General features: G+C 35.5%; 1 protein-coding gene across 1 annotated transcript; it reads right to left on the reverse strand.

The window, feature by feature from the left end:
- Nucleotides 1–8,030: 8,030 nt before the first annotated feature.
- On the reverse strand, nucleotides 8,031–25,172 carry LOC136801391 (uncharacterized). The gene is made up of 9 exons (XM_067058031.1): nucleotides 25,072–25,172; nucleotides 12,743–12,817; nucleotides 12,290–12,364; nucleotides 11,646–11,720; nucleotides 11,252–11,359; nucleotides 8,902–9,095; nucleotides 8,606–8,652; nucleotides 8,331–8,404; nucleotides 8,031–8,177 (listed from the first exon to the last, which is right to left on the reverse strand). Exons 1-9 carry the CDS (start codon nucleotides 25,087–25,089, stop codon nucleotides 8,031–8,033), a joined length of 813 nt encoding a protein of 270 aa, XP_066914132.1. The 5' UTR covers nucleotides 25,090–25,172.
- Nucleotides 25,173–25,196: the final 24 nt, after the last annotated feature.

Genomic DNA, 25,196 nt, shown 5'->3' on the forward strand with positions numbered 1-25,196 from the left:
GTGGCTCATCAGAAAGGGCTGTAATTTTTTCAATTCTATGCAACAAGGTTCTAGATACTACTTTCATGAATACACTACAAAATACTACAGATGAGGCAGAAAGACTCAATACATCTTTGAAGAAAGACTTGACCATCAATCAATCTGCCCTGGCTATCTCAAAGATAACATCGTCACACCTGAGAAATGAATTGGACCGACAGGAACAATACTCGAGAAGGAATTGTATTGTGATGGACGGTGTGGCTGCTACACAGAAAGATACGCCTGACGAGCAGACAACTAAAGCCAAGAAAATTCTAATAGAATCTTTTCCAGATGATGACGAAATCATAACTGGGTTCGACAAAGCCCATCCAATTGGGCCCATTCTAAATGGCAAACAATCATACATTATGAGGTTTAACAAACATTCGGTGGTCTCCAGAATCTACAAAAACCGCAATGATCTCAAAAAAAGAGGAATCACTGCACGTCCATCGCTAACCAAACCCGATCTTCAACCTTACGACTGTGTCACATTCTGCTGAAAGTATCAGCTCGATTAAATTTGTCTTTAGTGACATTGAGGGTAACCTCAAGGTCTGCTTCTCCAACAGAAACCTCAGAGGCAGAAATGTACATGCATTCGAGTCTGAGGACGACTTCAGACACCTTATCCTCAATCATGAACATGCAACTGATTTCCCTCAAGACACCGACACCAAAGAAAAATCTGTACTAAAATAACTTTTTTCAATATGGTTCTCACTTCTTCTTTGTTGCCGTAAGATTTAAACTTAATTTTTTATCTTGTTTATCCTTAACTGAACTTGTTTTAAAAGCCTTCTGTATGTACAACTGTTCAATATGCCTCAAGTCTGTTAGCAACAACTGCAACTGCATTCAATGTGATATTTGTGACCTATGGGTTCACCAAAAAAAATGCTCGGGCCTCAGTCGTGAAGAGTTCCAATCCTTTAGCGAGGATAATAATAATGACAACTGGTATTGTCCACGTTGTATCAATAATGCCCTTCCCCTCCCCCCAGAAGAAAGCATACAGCAGCCTGATGCTGGCGGCCCTAGTCTCAATGAAAACCTTAAATCTATCCTCTCTAACCTTAATGACATAGTTACTGGTATAACAACCAGTGACAATGATGAAAATTTTGATGACATACAATTCCAATCTAACACTTGCTCTTATACTACATGTGAAGAATTTAATTCGCTTCTATCTCACAAATCTGAGGGTCTCTCAGCATTTCACCTCAATATATCTTCCATCTCCAAACACTTTGACAAACTTCAAACCCTTTTATCTCAGCTCAACATTAATTTTGACTTTATAGGTATTTCTGAATCAAGAAATACAACTGATGATGAAAATCTTGCTCACCCTAAAGAGGGGAACACGATTTCCCCTTAGAAAATTACAAAAAATTCTTCACCCCTACTGAGTCAACAGCTGGAGGAGTGTCCCTTTACATTTCTAGATCCCTTATTCCAGTTCCAAGGAAAGATCTAGATAGCATCTGCTATCTAGCTAAAAATCTTGAGTCCATCTTCGTAGAGATCCCTAGACCTGCACAAAGCAACCTTGTTGTGGGAACAATATATCGCCATCCATGTATGTCGATAGACCTTTTCAATACTAACTATATTAAACCTCTAATACACAAATTATCAAAGGAGAAAAAACAAATTCTCCTCCTTGGCGACTTTAACATTAATCTTTTGAAATGTGATGAAGAACCAGTCAACTCCTTCCTGGACATTCTAGGTTCAAACCTCCTACTTCCTCATATTCTTGTGCCGACCAGGGTTACTGATCACTCTAAAACTCTGATTGACAATATTTTTTCTGGACCTGCTACCTCCATGACAATCTCAGGAAATCTTGCTATACAATTTCTGATCATCTGCCTCAGTTTTGTCTCTTTCCTGAACTTAATTACAACAAAATTAAGGATTTTGGTCCATATCTAAAACAAAATTGGTCCAAATTTGATAAGGACAACTTTATCAAAGACTACACTGCAATCGACTGGAATGCTCTATTTGACAGGTTTGACCTAGATCCTGACAAATGCTTTAACGTGTTCAATGATAAAATGAAAGTGCTTGTAGATCGGCATGTGCCCACTGTTAGGCTCACCAAACGTGAGATAAAATCTAAGCTCAAACCCTGGATTACACCCGGAATAATTAAATCAATGTCTAAGAGAGACTTTTACCAGCGAAAATCTCTCAAATCAAATCCCAACCCCAAACCATTGCTGACCACTTTGGCAACCTTTATGCGACCTATCGAAACCAAATTGTAAATCTCTGTAAGCAAAGCAAAACCAATTATTACACAAGATACTTTCAAAGATATTCAAAAAACATGAAAAAAGTTTGGTCCGGGGTACGTGATATCATTTCAACGAAGGACCAAAAAAATTCTAAAATCTCTATTTCAATTGATGGTCAGGTCCACTCTAGCCCTGACAAAGTTGCTAATCACTTCAACAATTTCTTTACGTCCATTGCTGATAATATCAGAGAAAAAATTCCTCCATCTTTTCAAAACTTTTCCAATTTCCTTAAACACAGAAACCAAAACTCCATATTTCTTAGGCCTACATCTTCTGATGAGGTTGCTAAGATAATTGGGTCCTTTTCTTCCTCTAAGTCATCTGGACCAAACAGTATTCCAATAAAAATCCTAAAATTACTTCAAGATAAAATCTCTAAACCTCTCTCTGTTTTAATAAATCAATCCTACACAACTGGAATTTTTCCCAATGTACTAAAAATTTCTAAAGTAATTCCAGTCTTCAAAAATAAAGGATCTCCACTAGAAGTATCAAATTATCGCCCTATTTCTCTCTTGTCCAATATCGAAAAAATATATGAGAAAATTATGTATTCTCGAGTTATTGAATTTTTCAACCAATTTAACCAAATTTATGCACGACAATTTGGCTTTCGAAAAGGTCACTCAACCTCTCACACCCTGATGAACATTCTAGAGCGAGTTCGAAATCACCTTGACTCTGGTGGGTTTGCATGTGGTGTATTTGTCGATCTACAAAAAGCTTTCGATACCGTTGATCACGAAATTCTTCTCTCAAAATTAGATCACTATGGAATCAGAGGATCTACTAAAGTCTGGTTTAGTTCATACCTGTCCATAGATCCCAGTTTGTTTCAATTTCAGGAATAAAATCAAACTTAAAACCTATTAAACATGGTGTCCCCCAGGGTTCTGTTCTCGGACCCCTGCTTTTCCTTATATATATCAATGATCTCCGCATTAGAACTTCTGAGACCTATCATTTTGCTGATGACACACACCTCCTTAATCTTTCCCAAACCGTTTGGTCTCTCTGTGGTAGAGTAAACTCTGACCTCAGAGTTCTCGTCAGCTGGCTCAATGCAAACAAAATATCTCTAAATGCCAGCAAGACAGAATATATTATCTTCAGGTCGAACAGGCGTCCCCTTGACACTATTCCAAGGATTGAAATCTCAGGTCAACGCCTCACTCCAAGCAAAACCATAAAATACCTAGGTGTCCATCTGGACGAACATCTCTGAGAACTTGGAGAACAACATGTTGCCGTTGTTGCCACTAAACTACGTCGAGCTAATGGAGCTATCTCCAAACTTCGTTACTACCTTCCTCTTCCAAATCTTATCAATGTATACCATGCTATCTTCTCTTCTCACATTCGCTATGCTTGTCAAACATGGGTCTTTTTGTGATAATACTGTGACACATAGAATCCAGGTCCTGCAAAATACAGCAATCAGGCTTATGACTTTTCAAGAACCCAGAGCATCGGTTACCGTAACTTACTCTGAACTCAAAATCCTAAAATTCTTCGATCTTGTGAAACTCTTAACATCATGTTTATATATCGCTATCTCACAGATATCTGCCTTCCGATTGCCTTTCCACTTTCTCTCCTCATTTCCTTAATCCCTCATGACATTGAGACTAGAGCTAACCATATCAGCTTCTCTTCATCAAAAACGTTAACACAACAACCTTGGGCCTTCACTCGCTTACACGGCTAGCTTCACGACAGTGAATAACTTACAAGAGCATCACGATGACAAAAATCTCCAAATCCTTGAACCACTAGACTTAGTATCACATGTCCGAAAATTCTACCTTAATAAATACGCCCCTCAACCACACCCCTCATCAGGAACAGTAATTGCACACAGAATGCTTCTTAGATGTATATATTTTTCACTAAAAAACTAAAAATGTAAATATTTAACAAAAGTATATTTAAAAAACATACGACTAACATTAGATTTTATTTAGATTAGATTTTACAAAACTTTTTATTTTATTTAATAGTTTTCATTTCTTATAGGTGCACCATTTGTAATTAGGTTTCTAAACTTGGTGTCCCTTCCTTCGGGTAAATATATGCTTTGAATTGAAATTGAATTGAATTGAATTGCTTTATAAACTCACTACTTCGCTAATTTATTCACTAGTTTATCTATTGCTTTATAAACTCGATACCTTGCTAATTTCTTCTTTCGTTTATCTATTGCTTTATAAACTCGCAACTTTATTCACTCGTTTATATATTGCTTCATCTACTCGTTACTTCAAAACTTCAGACTTTGCTTTGTCTATAATCTCTGACTTCAAGTCTTACTTTGCTCCTTTATCTCGCTTCACTCAAAAAAATAGGGAAGCTCCTAAAATTTATAATTCGAACCCTGATATCAGACTAACACTGTAATAGTATATAAAGGGTAATAATAAGCTTATAAGTAAATGAAATTAGAAGAAAAAAATTTAATCTAAAAAAACCTATGCTATGCAGAAATAACATAACCGATGACATAAGATCAACTAGTTGATGGTATTAAAAGCTTTTGGGACATAGTCGGCCAAGCGAAATGCCGATACATTAACCCATGGACGTTAACCATATAAACAAAGTATTGCCAATAGTGGTTAAACGAGGGGGTAAAGCTTCAGGACACTTTTTTGTTAACGTTGTCAGTGTGAAAAAATAAGGGTTAAAACTTTTTTTTCCAAAACGAATCTCCCAGAATAAATTTCTGGGCAGGGGAGACAAGTTAAAATATCCAGTATTTGTATATTAGAACGTCACATTCAGATTAGGAAGTCTTAATTCAATACTTTTATCAAATTTCTAGTTGTTTTATTTAATTTCATTTAATTTTCTATATATTCAATTCTTTTAATAGCAACAACATTTGTTTTCGTTGTTTCCTTACTATATTTCGAAATTTTAGACTGAAAGAAAAGTAAAAATGAATTAAAAAGGACAAAAGAAAAAAGTTTACTTTCTTTCATTTGATTTCAAGCCTTTTAGTTCCATCCTAAGCACAATACATTTTTATAAAACGATATAAGCAACTGTTAAGCGTCCAACAATAGGAGCACTCGCACATAAGAAGACTTGCGACACTCAACACGCAGACAATTGTTTTCTGTTTGCACTACACAATAGCTCGCAAATTATAATAGGCTTTTGACCTGTTTTAAATAGCTTGAGTGTCCCTATTAATTCGAGGCTACGAGTCGCCAATAAATAGGTTTTCAATAGTGAAAGAAGCCGCTTGCGAGTCTCTGACACGCAAGGTTCGCGTACGTGTAAAGACATGCGAAAGCCCCACTGTATAATATGTGACCTACCAGGCGGGTAAGTACCTTTTATCCAGGCTGTGTCAATTGAACTGTTCGATTATCAAACTAATCGAACGATAGCCGTTCGATTACAGAACCCAATGAAACTTTGAAAACTTTCGTAAAGTTCAATGACTGTTGGATTATACGATTATAGTTCGATCCCAGGTCGATCCCAGGCCGATCGCAGTTCCATGAATCCGATTGAGGTTTGATCAGTTCGATTAAGATCGCTCAAGTTTGATTGGTTCGATTAGTTTGATTTATACCATGCCACCCAATTTTTAATTCACATTCCGATGGTGTATTGGCGGCCGCCCACGGGCCATCCAATATCTATCCCATTCAGATGGGACAAGCTAATTTTCTGAAAGCTAAAGAAAAGTAGAATCAATCCGACAAGTCATTGACAGTTACATCAAAATGCCTCGAAAATGTCAATATGAAAATTGCGTAATCAGAGAACGTATGTCTCGCTCATTATAAAAAGGCCGAGACAAACTTTCAATAATTGGATTGTAACATCGAGTTAAGTCTCTTTTGTTAAGTCACCAGGGGGTAAATAAAACAGACCTTGATACATTTATCGTTCGTTTCAACTTGACGATTCGTTTAAAACTCAGCCTCCTAAATATTTGGGGTAGGTAAAATATGTACAAAGAAATTCATACTTTTCCAACCCGGCCAATCTTTAAAAAAGAAGCGAACAATAAAATGTAATTACCCTTTCCAAATAAACCTCTTCGGTGGCGAGCGTAGTCTACTCTGACGTAATTGTAGAATTTATGTGATGGGAGTTTGACATAGTAATGTAATGTTGTTTGGGGAATTATGAAGTTCTCTGGAATTCCGATTGCATTCATTCAGGTTGATTTTTTATGACCTCTAATGGTACTTTTTCTAACGAGTTTGATTACTCTGTTCTCACACTTATGTCTTTTTTTTTTTGCGTCCTTTTCCGTTATTACTTTTATTTTTATTTTTAAAGACAGGTAAGAAGGCATATTGATGTAACTGATTGAACCACATCGAACATCAATCGAACCCTATCGAACATCAATCAAACTTCATCGATCAAAGAACAGTCATCAAACTAAAGCTAACCTGAGATCAGATTGTGGTTGTTTTCTGCCCACCACGCTGAAGCTCTAAAGGGATGGGTGAAAACATACAATCTGACGAATATGCAATCTCGAAATCGTAAGGACCGCGTTCGTCTAAAAGGACTAGGTATGACAACAAAGTTGCGTGATTGTGTTTATGAATAGGGCGCCGTATTAGTTTTTGACTTTCTGGCGCACAACAAGATTCTTGTTGTAAAACTTTCCGCGGGAGGACTATTTTCCTCAGATGTATAATTTTCAAGTGTCTTTAGAGGTTTACCGTGCACGTAAGAAAATTATGAACATCTGTTATCAGGTTAACTAAAGCAAACTTATCAAGAAATTTATGTAAAATTCGATAGCTGTTCAATCGAGTTCGGTAATCAAACAGCTATATCCTTTGATTTTGTTCGATAAAGTTTGATGGTTCGATTACGAAAATCGGTTCGATAAAGGGTTCGGTTCGATAAAGGGTTCGGTTGACACCGCCTGGTTTTATGGACCTAAACTAAGATCCATTGATTGTTGATTTATTACTGATATAGAATTCTCCCCTATAAATAGAGAGACTATTCTCTAGCAGGAGTCTTCTTCATCTATCTTGGGTTTTTTGTCACAAGGGCTTGCGTTCACNCATTTTTTCTTTCTCGTACACCATACGAGCACATCATTTTAGAGTCAGGGTTGGAATAAAGATGTAAAAAACTTCTCACAGACTCAGTAGGGTTTTTTAGCCAACAGACTGAAACTCAATGGCGATTGATATCCCCATGTTTCTAATGGCTGGGAGTTTGAATTATGAATTCCATTGTTTTCGAGCCAGAAAATTCAATGGGGATGGAAAAAATAGCACAATATTTAGCAGTGCGGATTTGTTTATCTGATTATTTTCAGTTGGGACAGGAATTGGAGCAAAATTTCGACTGGATATTTCTGCCAATTTTTCCAGTGGGAAGGGTTTCAGTGGGTTTATGAGAAGGGGGTGTTAAAAAAGGGGGGGGGGAGTCAAAAATTTTGCACTCTTATACCAATTTCACTTTATTTAGGAGATTAGGAAATAATAGAGTGGGAAATTTAATCCTTATCTAGTTTTAAAGGAAAGTATATTTAGCGATCTCAAAAAGTATTGATGATTGACACTTAGTTGATGTAAGCACCAAAATTGTGTAGTGGTAGAACTTAATGCTATTATGACGATTGTGAGTGTATGCATTTTACAACCATTGTTTAAGTAAAATATCAGCGAACTGAGAACCAATGAACTCATTCGTTTACTTACCAGATCCTGTAAAATTTTTGGTAATTCTTCTATCGAAAGTGACTGATTTTGTGAATGTATTTTTCTTTGAAAGTGTTCCGTCTTCATTCTCATTGAAAAACTTTTGAAATTTTGCCACCAAGTTTCCTAATGTTGCATCCTGAACAAAAAACCGGAACAGGAAAACGTTAAACGTGGCACATTATGATCGCAAAAAAAAAAGTGGGCAAAGTTTATTATCTTACAAAAATGTTTATGACATGTGATGTGAGATTTTTCATTTTTGATCACACGATTTTGTGTGACTCTATACCTGATATTCTTCGAACGACTTGAGACTTGACACAACAGCTTGTTCTGGAGACTTCGCTTCACTGGATTCCTTTACTGCATTTGAAGGGAAAAAAATTAAATTAAACCTTAAACTAGACTCCACTGTATGACCTAGACATAGCCCAAACCCGAAAGAATTTTATTGTCTTGGTTATCTCCTATTGAGCTTTTCCACGTTTTTCCTTGAAAAGAAGAAAATAGTATTTTAATGCTTATAAATTAAACACTGAAATGTAGAGCAGATCGCTTTCTTACAATTTATGCCGCTTGACTCTAATTTTGTGATGGAACTTTCGGAGAACCTTAAAAAGAAAAAAAAGAATGTTTCAAAAATGAGATAAAAAAAGAAAATAAAAAGATTTAAGAATAAAGATTTATCATTAAAATTATAAAAAATAGCATTAACAAAACTAGGCTGCATCTTTTAAAAAGTTTTTGTTATGGAGGGTTCGAATCAGACTTGGGAAGTAGGTGGGACAAAATATCCATTTAGGGTCACTTTCAATTCAAATCATGATTTTTGGAACCGACAAAAATGTTATTAACTTTACTTTGAATCAGAGGAAAGAGTGGTAAGTGATGGGTTATCCTGCAGCTCGTCTCTCAAATTTTGCACCATAGCTTTCTCAACACTTGTCAATCTTCTGCAATAGCAGGATTCAATAATGGAGTCTCTAGTCATTTGACTGAGAAAGGGTTGCACTGTGTCAATGACGTCACTGTCCCCACTTTCGATTCTGATTATCTGTTAAAGAAAAACAAAAAAGCTGGATAAAGTTAATAAATCAACTAATAACAAAAATGAAAAAAGAATTTGAATATTGTTCAAATCATCAATATATATAATTAACACATTATATTACAGTACTTGATTGTGCTATTTGACGATACTGAAGAGTGGAATGTCTTCTTTCTAAAATTGCATATACAGACCATTTTTAACGATGAAAATGTTGGATAAGAAATGAATGAAAGATCTATTTTTTAGATGGAGGATGTAAATATGTTATATGTGATTTTTAAGATCAGCATACAGCTTCATAGACTTATTTTAAGGGGATACTATTCAAAGTGCTTTGTGTTAATTAATCCAATATCTAGCAATTTCAAATGAGGACCTATGATATTGCAATTTTTAAATATACTCGAATTCTCTATGATTTCAGATGGAAAAAACTAAAAATAGACGCTTTCGTAAAGGCTGGACTAAATGTCATTATCTTCTTTGTTTATTATGTTTTTGTCCTGGAATATTTCTCAGCAACTATATGGTTTTTTAATCAACCTTCCCATTTTTATCCAGTTTTCAGATACAAGTTGTGATGTTTTATGCAACTACCTGGTACATTATATTTTCATAAGCAACATCAAATTGTCTACAGGTTTTTGCTACACGTACAAGGTGGGCAAAAAAATATTGTCGACAAAAAATTTGTTCTACTTGCAGAGCAAGTGTCATAAGCGCTCCCACAAGACACTATTCTCATGTCAGATACATAATGCATTCCATCAGGGGGGGGTCAGGGTCCAGGATACCAACCCAGGGCCCAAAAACCTGACTTTTCGAGATTTGAAAGTAGTAGACACCACCACCCCCTAAATTGGTATCAATACCAACTTGAAAACCCCAATTTTCTAAAAAAGGGGGGACCCACCCCCCTAAATTGGTATCGATACCAACATGAAAATCCTGATTTTCTGAAAAAGTGGGGACCCACCCCCCTAAAATTGGTATCGATACGAACTTGAAAATCCTGATTTTTCTGAAAAAGGGGGACCCACCCCCTCCCCCCCTAAATTGGCAATCAGTAAAAATGCAAGAAGTTATATGCATAGGATACTGCATACAACGGATGCTAAACAAAATCTGTGGATGTTTTTATTCAAAGAACATTCCTCTTATAATCACTTATATTATGTACCACACTTTAGACTCCTGAAAATAAAAACAAGTTTTTCTCATTCTAACACAAAGTAAATTAAGTTTCTTGAACTAAATTGGCAAAATGTATCAAATTCATAAAACTAGTTGATAAACTAGACCAGATAAAAAACTCATTGTATTAGGCAGGCCTAAAGTCTTTGTAACATAATGATGATGCCTACATATGAACGTTATGTACAGAAAAGTTTTATCACAACTAAAAAAGTTCTAAGATCTGCTAAGACTTGATTCAGTTTGTTCAACTCTAGTTTTGAATGAATTTTGGTTGATTGAAAGGATTGAGAGCAGCAAAAGTTAAATAAAAATTTAATTTCAATTATAGAATGAAGAATGCTTTTATATGGAATCAGGGTATAGTGTAAACGATTCAAATAAGGTTTTAAACTTACATTGTACAACACTGACAAAGCCAGATACCAATTTCAAATTCAGCAAAAATTATAAAAGGGGGACCCACCCCTCATTTTGGTATCGATACCAGCTTAAAGATTCCCAAATTTTCAAAAAAAGGGGGACCCACCCCCTTATTTTGGTATCGATACCAACTCGACTTTTTGAAATTTGAAAAAAAAAATTGACACCACCCCCCGGCCCTGGGTTTGGTATCTGGATCCTGACCCCCCCCTGATTCCATAAGAGTTATTTGTTTGAGACAATTCACCCTTACAAATAACATTTTAAACAAAGGATATGTAATTTATTAAAAACAAAATGTTGGGTGAGAAATGTATTGTCAAAAAGGTGTTAGAAAGTCTTCAGGGACATGCCAAAATGCCATAAAAAGACAAAGAGAAGCTATAAAGTGTTAAGATTTCTATGGCACTAATTGCTCTACAAGTTAAACAAATTTTGTCAAACCATTTTTTAACTGCCCTGTATGTGTTGAACGGCAAAAAAGAATGCGGCTTTTATCAAATTTTTAAATTTAAAGTAAGTCTTGTTTAGAATGACAGTACCTCTTGTCTCATACTGCCATCGAGGGAAGCACATTTTTCATGACACAGTGTCGATATGTAATCCAAACGACTTTCCAACCATTTGACTCTCTTATATTCTTTGCTCTCCTAAAAAAACATACGGTCATCTAATGGACTCTACACCATCAAGTAGTGAAGACTTTTTTATTGTTAGAAACACTGGTGCACAAAATTTGTAGTATTATTAGAAAGTTTGGGTTCGAATTGTTGGATACTCTTGACCAATGTCATTAAATATTTGAAAAAGCAGGATTGATCACCAATTACATATTACATAAATTATATTTGCCGGCAGAATCAACCTATATTTGAAATATATTTTGTTAGAGACTTTACAGGTAAATAAGATCAACATTATTATATAAAACCTTACGTTGTTACCAGAGGAAGAAGATCTCTGTAAGTCAAGTTTGGCAAAATTTAATTCCTTTTTAATCTTCAATAGAATCTAAAAATTGAAAAGTGTAAAAAACTTTTTTAATATAATAAATAATTAAATCAAAGTAGTAAGTACATTCTCTTCCAATCAAGTTGACCACTCAAAGATTTGAAAAAATGAATGATAACATCCTAAGGCCATAGTGTCCTGGTAGGTTAGTTCCCTTGAAAATTGAAAAATATTCCTCTCCCCCCCCCCTAAGATTTCAAAAAATATTCCCCCTGAATTTTTTTCCATGTTTGTACTCTTTGCTGGTGCTGCTTCTATATCACATTTATACAATGAAAAAATGAAAAAACTTCCACTAATGAAATAAAGAAAACGTTTTTTGATGTAAAGAATAAAAAGTTAATGATATAACAGACAGAAAAAAATTGGCTTACATTGGAAAATCTCAGCAAAATTAGTTTGTAAAAGATTATGTCTGGCACAAATAAATTCCTTACAAAATCTTATATTTTTTAGAATTTCAAGATTCTTAGCCTAAAGTAGTTATTACCAAAATTTGTACCCTAAAGATAAAACAATTAGGCTCAAAAAAACTTTGATTTAAAAATCAAATTGGTTTCATCAAATACCTGAATGTGTACCAAAATTTCAGAAGAGGTTGTATTGAGTAGTTTAAATAACTTGGTGACTTGGTTTTTGACATCCTGAAATACAATGAGTACCAACTTGTTACTGTTTCAATAGCTTGCACACACCTCCCACGCACCTTTAAAATCTTTGAGAAGTGCAATGAATTGTAAAAATAAACTTTTACACTTCTTCATTATAAAATCCCAAAAAGTTTATTTTAGGAGCGCTATTGACCACAAGTTTAATTAATTGTCATGTAGACAGAAAAAGCAAGATGTGACATCATTCAATGAAAATAAGCCAAAATTAAAAAATATAAATTGGACATTAGGGTTACACAGAGCTATTTAAAATAAAATAAGCAGCCAAATCAAAAGACTATATAGAATATAAAAACAATTATTTGTCATAAGATCAAAATATGATATAACAAAATGCTTCATTTTCTTTACCTCATTCTGGTCTAGATTTTGGCAAGTGAATAAAATATCAAGCATCTTTCTTTGAATGTTTTTCGCCAAAGTGACCTGAAATAAAATATCCATACTCCTTTAGTACACAGTGCTCTTTGTAAAAACCTCTGTAAGTGTATTTAAAATATTCTTGTATGCTTCTTACATTGATTTCTTTTTACCATAGAGCAAAAAACATTAGCAAGTGCCAAGCTTGCTTTATATCAAAACTTTGAATAGTTGTTTGAGATAACGCAACCATCTATTGAATAGTCGAACGTGCGCAACGCACTGGGCTCAACTTCAGTGGCTTCAAATTATTCCTGGGCCAATTGTAGACCAGATATTCACCCAAGGAACAAGTGTGCAAAAGTTCAGCCAAATCAAACAATTTTTGAAGTCTCCAGGCTGCCCCAAAGTTTTAGCCTCGTTTTGGCGAAAAACTCGTCCCCAGGCCCCAAAAATCAAAATTTTTGAAAAATGAAAAAAAGAAACCCAGATATTCACCCAAGGAACAAGTGTGCAAAATTTCAGCCAAATCAAACCATTTTTGAAGTCTCCAGGCTGCCCCAAAGTTTTAGCCTCGTTTTGGCGAAAAACTCGTCCCCAGGCCCTAAAAATCAATATTTTCAAAAAATGAAAAAAAGAAACCCAGATATTCACCCAAGGAACATGTGTGCAAAATTTCAGCCAAATCAAACAATTTTTGAAGTCTTCAGGCTGCCCTAAAGTTTTTGTGACAGACAGACAGACAGACAGACAGACAGACAGACATTGTCAGATTGTAGCTCAACTGAAGTTGAGAATAACAAATTACTCCAGCCAGTAAAACGGGATACTTTATCTTGTACCTGGGTAACAGCTGTTTTGTGAGAAGAAGTTGGTGACTATAATTGACAATGCCCGCAGAGGAAATGAAGAGTGCCATATACTGTGCGCTGACCCAGAAAAATGCTTTGATAAGCTCTGGCTTAAAGACTGCCTGATAGACCTGAACAACACTCAGGCCTGAGAGAAAGTGAAGTAACAATCATGCACAAGTTGAATGAAAATACTAAAACTAAGATCATGACACCCTTTGGCAGCATATATGAAATCGCTGCCAAAAAGATAGTGAAATACATAGGGTACATTCTTTGGCCTGCAACTATGCTGTGTAAATACCGACAAAGTCGACCAAGTGGACGAGTCAAGCACAGTGCTAGTTACACTAGTAGTAGAGAAAAGAAGCATGGTGTAAATCGACAATATTATGGCTGGAGGAAGCAAAGAAACATTTGAAGTAGCTGGGAGTAGCCTGAAGGAAATGGAACAGAGGAAAGGCTATACATTTAAAGTGGGTGAATCATAAACCCAGTATTTGACAACCACTAAACTTCAAGGGGAGAAGAACCTCAAACAGATTTTCAACCTGGCGCAAGGAACCCCCTACTGGGGCACACTTTGGGAGACAGGAGTATGGCGATTACAATCAATCATTGAAAACCATCGCCTGATGTTTTATCACAATACCATACACACTAGAGATGGATTGAGTGCTAAAATAGTGCTAAAATAGTAAGGAGTCAACAAGAAATTGGAGGAGAAACGTGGACAAGTGAAACATCAAAGCTGTTAGGAGAAAAGTATAGAGTTGACGATATGAACATAAGAAGAATAGAGAAGACAAAGAAAAGTGAATGGAAGAGTGAAATCAATGGAAAGATCAGGTCAGCAATATGTAACGAATGGAAGCAAAGGTGTGAAACAATGAGGAAAATAAAACGTATGTACAAGGAATTTGGACTTGAAAAAGTATATGGTAACGACGACATCAAAAGATGCATCAAACTGACTCAGATTAGAAATGTATGACATTGGTAACAATCATGGGAAAGAAAGTGCATAATGTGGAGAACTGTAGACTAGCCAGACGGTAAAAATCAATAAATTTGATTATCGAGGTAATTGATAATGATCGAAGTAATCGAACGACGACTTATTGATTAACAATCAAATTTAGAGTATTTGATCGCTTTTTAACAACCCTTCAAAGACTTGATAATTGTTTTAGTGCTTTGATTGTTAAATTGATTACTTTTGATAACGATAACTTCGATAACCAATTACTATCATATCATATCTTTAAGAAAAACCAAAAACATTGACCTAATACCGCCAGCCATAAGATTGACCCCCCTTATTTCCCGGCCATTTTGCGTGCCTTCGCCCTGGGTTTTTTTGCCCTGGTTTCCTCAAGTAACTCATATTGCTCATTCTGATTGGTCGGAGAAAACGAAAGTAGTTTTTGCGCGTGAATCGCATGTTGTAATTGGGCCAGGCCTAATTGATTGTTTGGTTCGTGTCCTAGAAGTTTTATTTTTTCCACCAAAAACCTCAATTCTTGAGATCCTCCATTCTTCGAGCAATCCCACAATCCTGCATTCCAACCGCAAATGTAAAAAAAAAGCCTGAACCTCGGATTCATAACGCCACAATCACAAAATCACACATCCAGATTGAGGCCTTTGCTGCGTGTTGTTATAAGGAATACAGCCGTAACTCTCTGCTTTTAGGTGCTTAGTATATTTTTTTAAGTAAAGGTTATGCAGGACATTTTTTTCTATGCGCAAAGTGGATATTTTTTCTAAAGAAAAAACCGCTGAGACAGTCACATTTTTTTCTCAAATACTTAGAATCGGTCGCAGGACACAAACGAAACTATAAATTGGGCCTGGCCTTGGGTGAGATTAACTTGATTTCAGATTATTTTGACGTGCAGCTACAGGGAACATATTTGATACAATTGAAGGTATTCAATATGATCAAAGGTAATCGAAAAGTAATTGAAATGATTGAACAAATCGAAAATGGTTGAAGGAAATGCCATAATCTGGATGGAGCCGAGTGAGTATTTGATTAGTATATGTAATCACATGATAACGAGTGCAATTCGAATATAATTGCACGAGTGATTTTTTTGTTATTAATTTTCCGAGTCCGAAAGGACGAGGAAAATTCAAAACAAAAAAATCACGAGTGCAATTTTCGAATTGTACGAGTTATTATGTGATTACGAGCTAATCGCACAATGGCTTTCACTACTTTTTCCCAGTTAGGAAAGTAAATTACAGAAATTACACTGAGAGTTTTATATTTTTCTCTTCTCTTTATGTCTTTCTTTTATTGTTGTTTATTGATTTTCTTTCTCACAAAACAAATTTCGAATGCAATAAAACGTTCGATGCAATAAAATGTAAGAAAAAAACATTAAAATAAATTTTGTAAACAATGGCGCGGCATTGGAGAGTGTGATTAACGATTAATTGCTCTCTACAGGATGCAATTAACGATTAATTGCTCTCTTTGAGGGCGTGCCAAATAAGAAAAAATAACCCACCGTGCGATTACTGATAAAATCGATAGGTGGTCACTGACCACTTTCCGTCAAGCTTAAACTCCTATATCAGGATTAGGAACTAGACTAGTCTTACACCTTTTATCTTTCCCTTTACAACAATACAATGCTGACAAGTTGACACAACACATTATGACAAGTAATCCCTGTGAGAGAAGTTTACATAGAAATCTGCAACAAAAAAGAAAGTTATCTCTTCCACGGATTGCTTCCAGACGGCAGATGTTCATCAAAGTTCCACCAATGAGATTGTCGTATTTCAAACGACCTTCTTTTTGGTACCAGTGGCCTCTCAGTGCCGTGCACGATGGGTGGCTGTAAAATCCCACCCTTTATATATTTGTTTCAATCCGTGATCCTAAGGCTTAGGTTTTTTCTCATCTTCAATTTACTGAAATCGAAAATGAAACCAAAAGTAAAACCTGCGAATCCTGTAATCTTGATATAGAAGTTTTAGTCTAAAATGACCTTCGATTATTATCGATTACTTTGATCACGATTGAGCGTTTGATTGGTACCGTCTGGACTAGAACACACGTTGTGCTTGTGCAGCAGATGTGTTCAACTGGGTTGGATAGGAAAATGAAGAAAACAATTTGAAAAGTGAAGATGTATTGAAACTAACAAAAACAGTCGAGTGGGTAAAAAGATATTCAGTCAGGAGTTTTTGCCTAATTAGGAAAGTATTTTACAATTTTCCTGAATTTCCTAATTAGAAAGGCCTTCCTAATTAGGAAAGAAAAGACTAGATAAAACCCTTTCTACATGATGCAGAAACAAAATTTCAAGAAGATTACATTTCAAAATAAAACGATTTCTAAACCAACCTAAAGTCAGTGTCTGCCGACTAAAAATTTCTCTGCGGGGTCACTGGCAAGGAGTTACGACTTCAGACTTTAGATTCCAATTCTTGTATAGGCTGCAACTACACTGCCAAATGATCTGTATTACAAATACTTCCAAATGGGTCCATAAGTTAAGAAAATGAAATTATCATCTAGCACGGGGGTTTTGTTTTTAAAAACAAACTTCAAAATAAAATTGTTAATGAACTTATATATTACTTAAAATATCACTTACTTACATAATTTATTTATGATATAACACCCCTTTCTTAAATAAATGGGCTCTTAAAGTCTTTTATGTTTGCCGCAAGAAGGGAGAAAAATTTAATTTGACCCCTGGTTGTTTCTCTCTTTTTCTAGCTAGTTCCCGCGTGTTAATGTAGACACAACTTTAATCTAAGGAAATGAAGCGATTTCTGTACAAACCAAATATGGCTTCGTTGGAATACGGGTTGAAACACTTGTGGTTAGGCGGCCGCTCAAATCTAAACAACAAAATGGTCAATCTCACTAAAGCAAAACATTGCGGCCACGACATTTCCCTGGATAAAAATTCTGGTCACGTGACCATCCGTGATTTTAGACCAATGAAAACGCTTCATTTCCCCGGATTAAAGTTTTGTCTACACTAACACGCGGGAATTAGCTAGAAAAAGAGGGAAAAAACCGGGGGTCAAATTAATAATTATGTACTCCAGCATAAAAAACAATGATACAGCCATGCATAATTTTTAAAATATGCATGATACAGTAATTATGCATGGCTGTATCATTGTTTTTATGCTGGAGTACATAATTATTCAACATGGCTGCCTCTTTTAAAAAAGGTCTATGCTCCATAATACAGGTATAGTTTGTTTAGGTACCATGGCTAGATCTTGAGATATTTGCATTTCAAATTTTGATGACTCAGCAAAAAGCCATCAAAATCGCTCAAATATGCTGAATCAGCAAAATTTGAAATGCAAATATCTCAAGATCTAGCAATGGTACCTCAACAAACTATACCTGTATTCAATAGTACTCTTCGAGACGCATCCGTTGAAAGTGGTTTTGAGTGCTGAAATTAATTTTTAAAGTGTTGACGTCAGCATTAAAAATGACGATTTTTCGGCCATTATGGCTATTTTCTCAGGGTCTGGTTGGCCAAATTTTACAAATGACCCCATTTTGGACATCTACTCTTCAAGCTCTATCAGATGGAACCATCAAAATTAGCTGTTTAAAAACTTTTAAAATTGACATTTTTAATGGGTCACTGCTTTTTGCTTAGAAAACCCCCTTTCACTCTTTGGTCCATAACTTTTTTTCCCCATGACGAAAAAATTGACTCTACCCCTCATTTGAAAGCTGATAAAATTATCTTTCCAACGGTATATAGAAACCTTTTATAATAATTTTTTCTAGGTTGACCCTATTATGGACGAATTTCTACTGGACTATTAGTTCCAGACAATGTGTTCCACTACAGATTTTTTTTCAAATTTTGATTCAAAAACCTACTCGATGCGAAAGAGAAATCGTGTATTTTTTAATATGCCGTTCATTAACTCAAATCAAATGACTTTGGAGGTTCGGTGAAATGGTGGCTGAATTGCTGTCCCAACAAGTTGTATCAGATAGTCCCAAGTTAGAGCAGTTGACGGTGCCAATTTGGAAAGTAAAGCATGTACGCCGCTCCGGCGCAGACTTCATAGAAGTTACGCCAAGAAATCTCTGGCGTAAATATTCTCTTCTTTCCAGACTGGTGACGGTAAGCTGCCGTCGACATTCGTCTTTCGAATTTTTTAACGGCATTTGGCCGTTATGGTTCTGATCCCCTCCCCCCCTCTACGTTAACGGCCATCAAATTCTCTAAAGTTAAAAAATTGTCAAAAATCAATGAAACTCTAAATTTTCTCCTTCACTTTCATCGTTATATCGTCAGCCATCTTTGATATTGCTACGGCTTCGCTCAGTTTACATTTTAAAAATAACGGAGATAATTTCTAAACCTTTTTCTGAAAGTTGCGCGAATTAATTATCTCTGTAATCACAATCAAAAGAATAGCGGCATTTCAAAGAAAAAAGACCGACCGTCTGCGAAATTCAAGGGCAGCGCGGACCGTCTAAACAAATGGAACACGAGACATAAACATCGGGTCGTTTGTTTTGGTTAAAATTATTCTAAAAAATAGCGAAGTGAATACTTGGTATAATACTAGGTATGCGACTTTAGCAGATCTTAGTTGATAAAAGGAGGAAAAGAAGTATTGAAAGTAGCATTTGTATGGAATAAACGTCTCAAAAATCGATATTTTCTGGTGAAAAGAATTGATGTGTGGTGAGTTGACCCCTAAAGAGATTTTCGACCTTCCCTTAACGGCACATGGTCGACCCCCTCCCCTCCTTAACGGCCAAATGCCGTTAAAAAATACGAAAGTCAAATAGACGGCTTTCCGATCGCTGTTTGTTTACATCCCGTTGCGCATGCGCGAATCTCAAAAACAAATTGGGGGCAAAACATTGCGAGTCGCCGCCATTTTGATAACTCAACACAAGCAAAACGAAACAAGAAGAAGGACATTTATCTGCAACTTTCAAACTTTAAGATAACAAAAAAACAACAGTTTTATTCAAAACTTGAGTCATGCCTTCATGTTGTGCTTTTGGCTGTACACATAGAAAGTCAACACATCCAGATTTGGTTTTTTATCGTTTTCCAAAAAAAGACGACAACACACTCAGACAAAAATGGATACAATCTCTCAAAAGAAAAGATTGGGGAAGTCAAGAGGATTTGGAACATGCAAGACTGTGTAGTGCCCACTTCATTTCAGGTTGGTAAATTACCTTTGCTTATTCTTTTCACTGTTAATTATTTTGGCCATTAAAGTTTCTGCTTGATTTTGACTGAAAATTAGGTGAAAGAAAAAAGACAAATACTGTCTTTTATGCAGTATAATCTATCTATCTATCTATATATTTCAGTAGTTTACAACATAAATGTTTGTTCTCCCTACATATAAAAGCATTAACAAAAATAATGCTTAATGCTTAATGCTTGCTTAGCATTGTTAGAGTTGAACTAAAATGAAGGCTAGTATAATCAGAATATATCAGCTCATTGAAATATTTCTTTTTTTCTAATCTCAGGGAGAAAATCAAATGACCCAACACATTTTGATTATGTTCCATCAATATTTACCCACACGAAAGTCTCAAATTCTCAACAGCAGATAAAACTTAAACGCCAAGAACGTATCAACAAACGCAGATCTTTGGAAGTACAACCTGAAGAAGAATTTGACAAACACAACACCAATGAAGATCAGTTCCCATCCGAAGAAAATTCAGGTAATTAATTTTTTATTATCGTATCAATGTCCTATTATTATTTATTTGCTCACTCAGCATTTTAAAATTAGAGAATTTTCCTCTCTTTCTCTCACAGCCAGCTGTTTTTCATAATTTTGTTTGTGTTAGGTTTTTGGCTTGTATTGTCTGATTGTATACAAATCTGGAGGGTTCCTTTAAGCATATCCTCTTCAATCAAATGAAGTGGCATTGTGGTTTTTATGGTTATACTTATATGCAAGTTTTAGGGGGATAAAATTGAATTAAAATAGTGTGTGTTTCATTTTAAAAAGGCTATGATGAGTTTTATACCTACTATAAATATGTTTAAATGATCCTTTTATTTTTAAACTCTTTTTCAGAAATGGAAATGGAACAGTCCCAAGTTGATGTTGCCTCCTTACTCTTAGGTGCCAAATAAACGGGGGGGTTGGAAAATTTTCAAAATTTTAATAAACGGGGGGACCTAATTGCCGGGGGGGTTGGAAATTGTACTTATGAAAACCCAAAAATAAGGTAAAAATAGGCTAAAATCAGGCTTTTTGGAGCAAAATAAGGGGCGTTCATTTTGCCAATTAAAAATATTCTTAAAAATTAATAAACGGGGGGGTCCTAATAAGGTCCGGGGGGGTTGGAAAATTTTCAAAAAATTAACAAGCGGGGGGGGCCCGTTTATTTGGCACCTAAGAGTACACGAAAAGATCCGACAGTTAGAAAATGCAAAAAACAACCAATTAAAAGCTGATCTTTCTCACACAAAAGCATCAAAACGACTCCATCCGTAGAATGCAGGAAAGCTAGCGTTTCAAATCCATCATTAAGAAATTAAGAAAGTTATTTTTCAGATATTCGAATATAAAGAATAATCCAAAATGATTTTATTTTACACTGGCCTTACCAATCCCCTTTTTGAATGGCTCTTAAAGTATGGTCCTAAAAAGATTGTATGTAAGAAGTTGAAGTTGGAGGACCATTTACTATTAATTCTAGTGAAATTGAGAAGAGGGCTAACCAACCAGGATCTTGCATATCGTTTCGGTCTGGGATCGGGAACCGTTTCCAGAATTTTTCGACATTGCATCACCAAACTGGCAGAGTTTTGCGCAACCAACCTGATCTATTGGCCTGACAAAATGGCTTTAAGAAAAAATCTCCCAAAAGTGTTTAGAGGAAAATTTACCAAATGTGTTGCCATCATTGACTGCACAGAAGTGTTCATTGACCGACCATTTGACTTAAACACAAGAGCAAGGACTTGGTCAAATTACAAAAACACAAACACAATAAAGTACTTTGTGAGTTGTTCACCCACTGGGGCTGTTAACTTTTTATCAAATGGTTGGGGAGGTCGTGTGTCCGACAAAGAAATCACCATAAAATGTGGTTTTTTAGATTATATAGAAAATGGAGACCAAGTCCTTGCTGACAGAGGATTAACCGTTAGTGAGGAAGTTGCCTACCATGGTGGTATATTGATAATTCCGTCCTTTACCAAAGGAAAGAAACAACTTCCAAAAAAGGAGGTTGATTGGGACAGATACATTGCAAGAGTGCGTATTCATATTGAACGTGTTATTGGAAGGATGAGAAAATTTAATCTTATAAATACAAGAAAACCACTGACACAGGTTGATTTGCTGGATGAGATAATGGTTTGTATTGCTGGGTTAGTTAATATGAACAAAAAGATAGTTACTTAAAATGTAAATACTGAATCTAAAATGATATAAACTATTATCTATATTGTTTAAAGTCATTGTATATATATAGTATGAATATATACTTACATTTCAATATGTTAGTTTTTCAAAGTTTAAAGTTTTTTATTTTTATTAAATTGTTTTTTAGTGATTTTTATCTTTGGGTTTTTTTTTACCAGCCGTTTTTTCTTGAGACAATCAGGACAAAACCATTTTTTGTCACCACTAGGTTTTCTTGTCAGGTTTACACACGAATAATGAAACCATTCAATTTCACACGAGACGAGACTCCATCACACGCAATCATTGGGCAAAAGGTTGGCCTTTTACAAAGGCAAAATAGTTTGTTTGGGTTAACATTATTTGGGTCCATGCTTTTTGTGATCAATTCAGGAAGGATAACTCGAAGGAATACTTGTTCAAGTTTGTTTTTTAATTTTTTGCAAAATTCTTCATCTTTTTTGACACGGATACGTTTAGTCTCAACGCTAGACCATACAAAGAAGTCACAAAAAGATCTTTTCGTTACTAGCATTTGTAATTGCATCTGGAAATAGTAATCATGTTTTTCATTTATTTTTCCATTCTTGATTGGGCCATTTTTTTTCTCAAGATATTTAGTCAGAGTTTGCTTTTCACACATTTTGGGACATTTTATTTCAACGAGACCAGGTCCTTCAGTACAACATTTACACTCAGTCAATCCATCAGGGCTGGCACCTAAATATGGAAATTTTTCATTGATATGCAGACCTGTAGTGGTTGCCTTAAAATCTTCATGTAACAAACTCATCTGCTCAACATAAGATTTGAAAGCTTCAGGCTCAGATTTTTTGCCATATTTAGTGGACTCGTTACCTTCAAATCGGTTGTACTGCATTATTTTGTCAATAGTTGATCTTGCAGGCTTTTCAAACTTGAAGGTGAAAGCCTGATGACAGTTGGAGGATGTAATCCTACCAGCTCGGTACATCTTCCAGGAGTCTGTTTCACTTTGGGTGGTTGTAATATTTTTCAGGTTTTCGTACTGTCTTTTATTTGTAATTTGTACATAGTTTTGATAGGTTTTTTCACATCTTTTTTGTAACTTTTCAGTTGAATAATTTATGCTACAAGGGTCGAAAAAACTTGTTAACAGTTCAGGAATCACATTACCCTCTGACTCGTCAGCAGTATCAGTAGATTCTCCTTCACTTTCTGTCTCAGAATCAAGTTCAATACTAACACATGTAAGAAGAGCTGCCTTTGGAGATATTTGCTTTAGTTCTCGTAGCATATTTTCTTGTGTTTCAGTGCAAAATTTTACTGGGTCAGCTGAAGAAAATCCTGTCAGGGTTCCATTGAAAGGTTCATCAATTTCAGGTGTAGGGTTTGCAATTTTTGGTCTTTTGAACGACATACTTTTCAATGGGGCAGGGTGACATCTCTTTCGTGACTTCTTCCACTGGCATAGGATACTAGTACAGGCTTTTTCTTTGTTAAGATTCAATTCACATCCTTTTTCCAGCTTGAAGAGCATTGCACCGAAATGACTGCATGCACCACCAAGGCTAAAAATTACAAACATTAAAGAATTTAGTTGAATAATTATGTGTATAATGCTTGTCAGAATATTAATTCATTTTGGAGATGCTTCTTCCTTGTGTTAGACTATGAAATGGGGAAAAAGGGGATTTTTTCTAAATTTTATGATAGGCTAAACTTTAACTCACCCGGCCATGCATGTACAGTTTCCAGTTAGAATCCACCCAGTCTTATGAATGACACACCATGTATCATATAATTCTTCCTTTTGCCCTTGGCGTTGACTAGGCAATACCGATGATTTGAGGAAGACAAAGTCAAACGTCTTCTTTTTGGATTTATAGATAAATATATCTTGCACATGTCCGCACACGAAGAAGTTCCAAGCTTCCAATGATTTATAACACCTGATTTTGTCCCTTGTATACTCACTAGGAGTTTCCAATAAGTAAAACACGATGTCTGCATAAGCAATGTCTGGCATCAAAGTTTCATCTTGTTTCCATCGATCATCTTCAATCGAAAAAGGATCAGGCAGCAGTCTCCCGCTATTCAATGTTAGTTTTTTCTTGTATGCTTCTTTGTCTTCGGTTTCAAGATCTTTATAATACGAAGAATAAGACTTTACATCCCATGCAGCCATGTTGATCAGAAGCAGGGATGGAAAGAAATTGAAGATGAAAACATGTGTGTTCATAAAAAAATTTTTCGCGGGGAATCTTTTTAAAGATATATCTATACTACAAGAAAGTATATCACCAAGGTTAAAAAACATGCCCCTCCTTGACAGCTTAAATGTTTTGGTTAAGGTGGGTACAAGAAAGCTTCACTGTATAGATAGACCATTAAGACAAGCAATCTGTCAATCATGGCTAATTCCGTGATTTGATTGGTCTATTATCCAATGTTTACAATCAGAATAGTCTTAACTTCCCATGAATTTTTTTTCCTGTAAACTAAGTTTAGATCTAAAATAGCGAGACAAATTTTAAAAACAAACTCGTTTGACAGAAAACAGAAAGATGTTAGACATTAGAAGCAGCACACAATAAAATGGTGACTCAATACTTTTGGATTCCTTGAAAGACTTCCTAATTTTTACAGAACTTTGCCTGGCTCGCGCTGTGATTTGTTTTTATTTTGCCCCCGAAACCGCAAGGGGACTGGTAAGTAAAAACATGTGACGTCACCCGGAACTCGTCTATGTTGACGGCCCCTAAGAGGTTTAAAAAATGACGTAGTAGAAATAAACAAGAAGTGAAAATCAATTACAAAACTGATGTCACAACCACGGAGTGCTGAGCTGACTTTTAGTTCTAATGACTTGTTCTCACTTGTTTGGTTTCGGTAATAAAAAGAAAGTGGTTATTGTGAACTTTGAACATGCTTTGAAAAGAGGTATTTCCAGCCACTGATTGTTAAAAGTGTTACTTGCTTGTTGTTGAAAAAATACAATGGGAAAACAAGATTAACAAGAAGTTTTTTGCCATAGAAATTTCGGGCACTGCAAAATTTGAAAAATTATACCTCACAAATGTTGTCCATCTTATACACGTGAATGTAGTAGCTTTCCTGCAACAGAAAAATGAATTATGACCACGTGGGATAAAATAGTGTTGACATGCAGTTCGTCGCCATTTTGTGTTGTCAAA

The sequence above is a fragment of the Clytia hemisphaerica genome, unplaced genomic scaffold, assembly GCF_902728285.1.
Source record: "Clytia hemisphaerica strain Z4C2 unplaced genomic scaffold, Clytia hemisphaerica genome assembly, whole genome shotgun sequence".
NCBI classification, from domain to species: domain Eukaryota; kingdom Metazoa; phylum Cnidaria; class Hydrozoa; order Leptothecata; family Clytiidae; genus Clytia; species Clytia hemisphaerica.

Coding starts and splice junctions, on each gene's coding strand:
- LOC136801391 (XM_067058031.1), bottom strand. Junction 11,360..11,645: donor CTTCTTCCTCTGGTAACAAC/GTAAGGTTTTAT, acceptor ATGTTTTTTTAG/GAGAGCAAAGAATATAAGAG. Junction 8,405..8,605: donor AGAGTCAAGCGGCATAAATT/GTAAGAAAGCGA, acceptor CTTCAAATGCAG/TAAAGGAATCCAGTGAAGCG.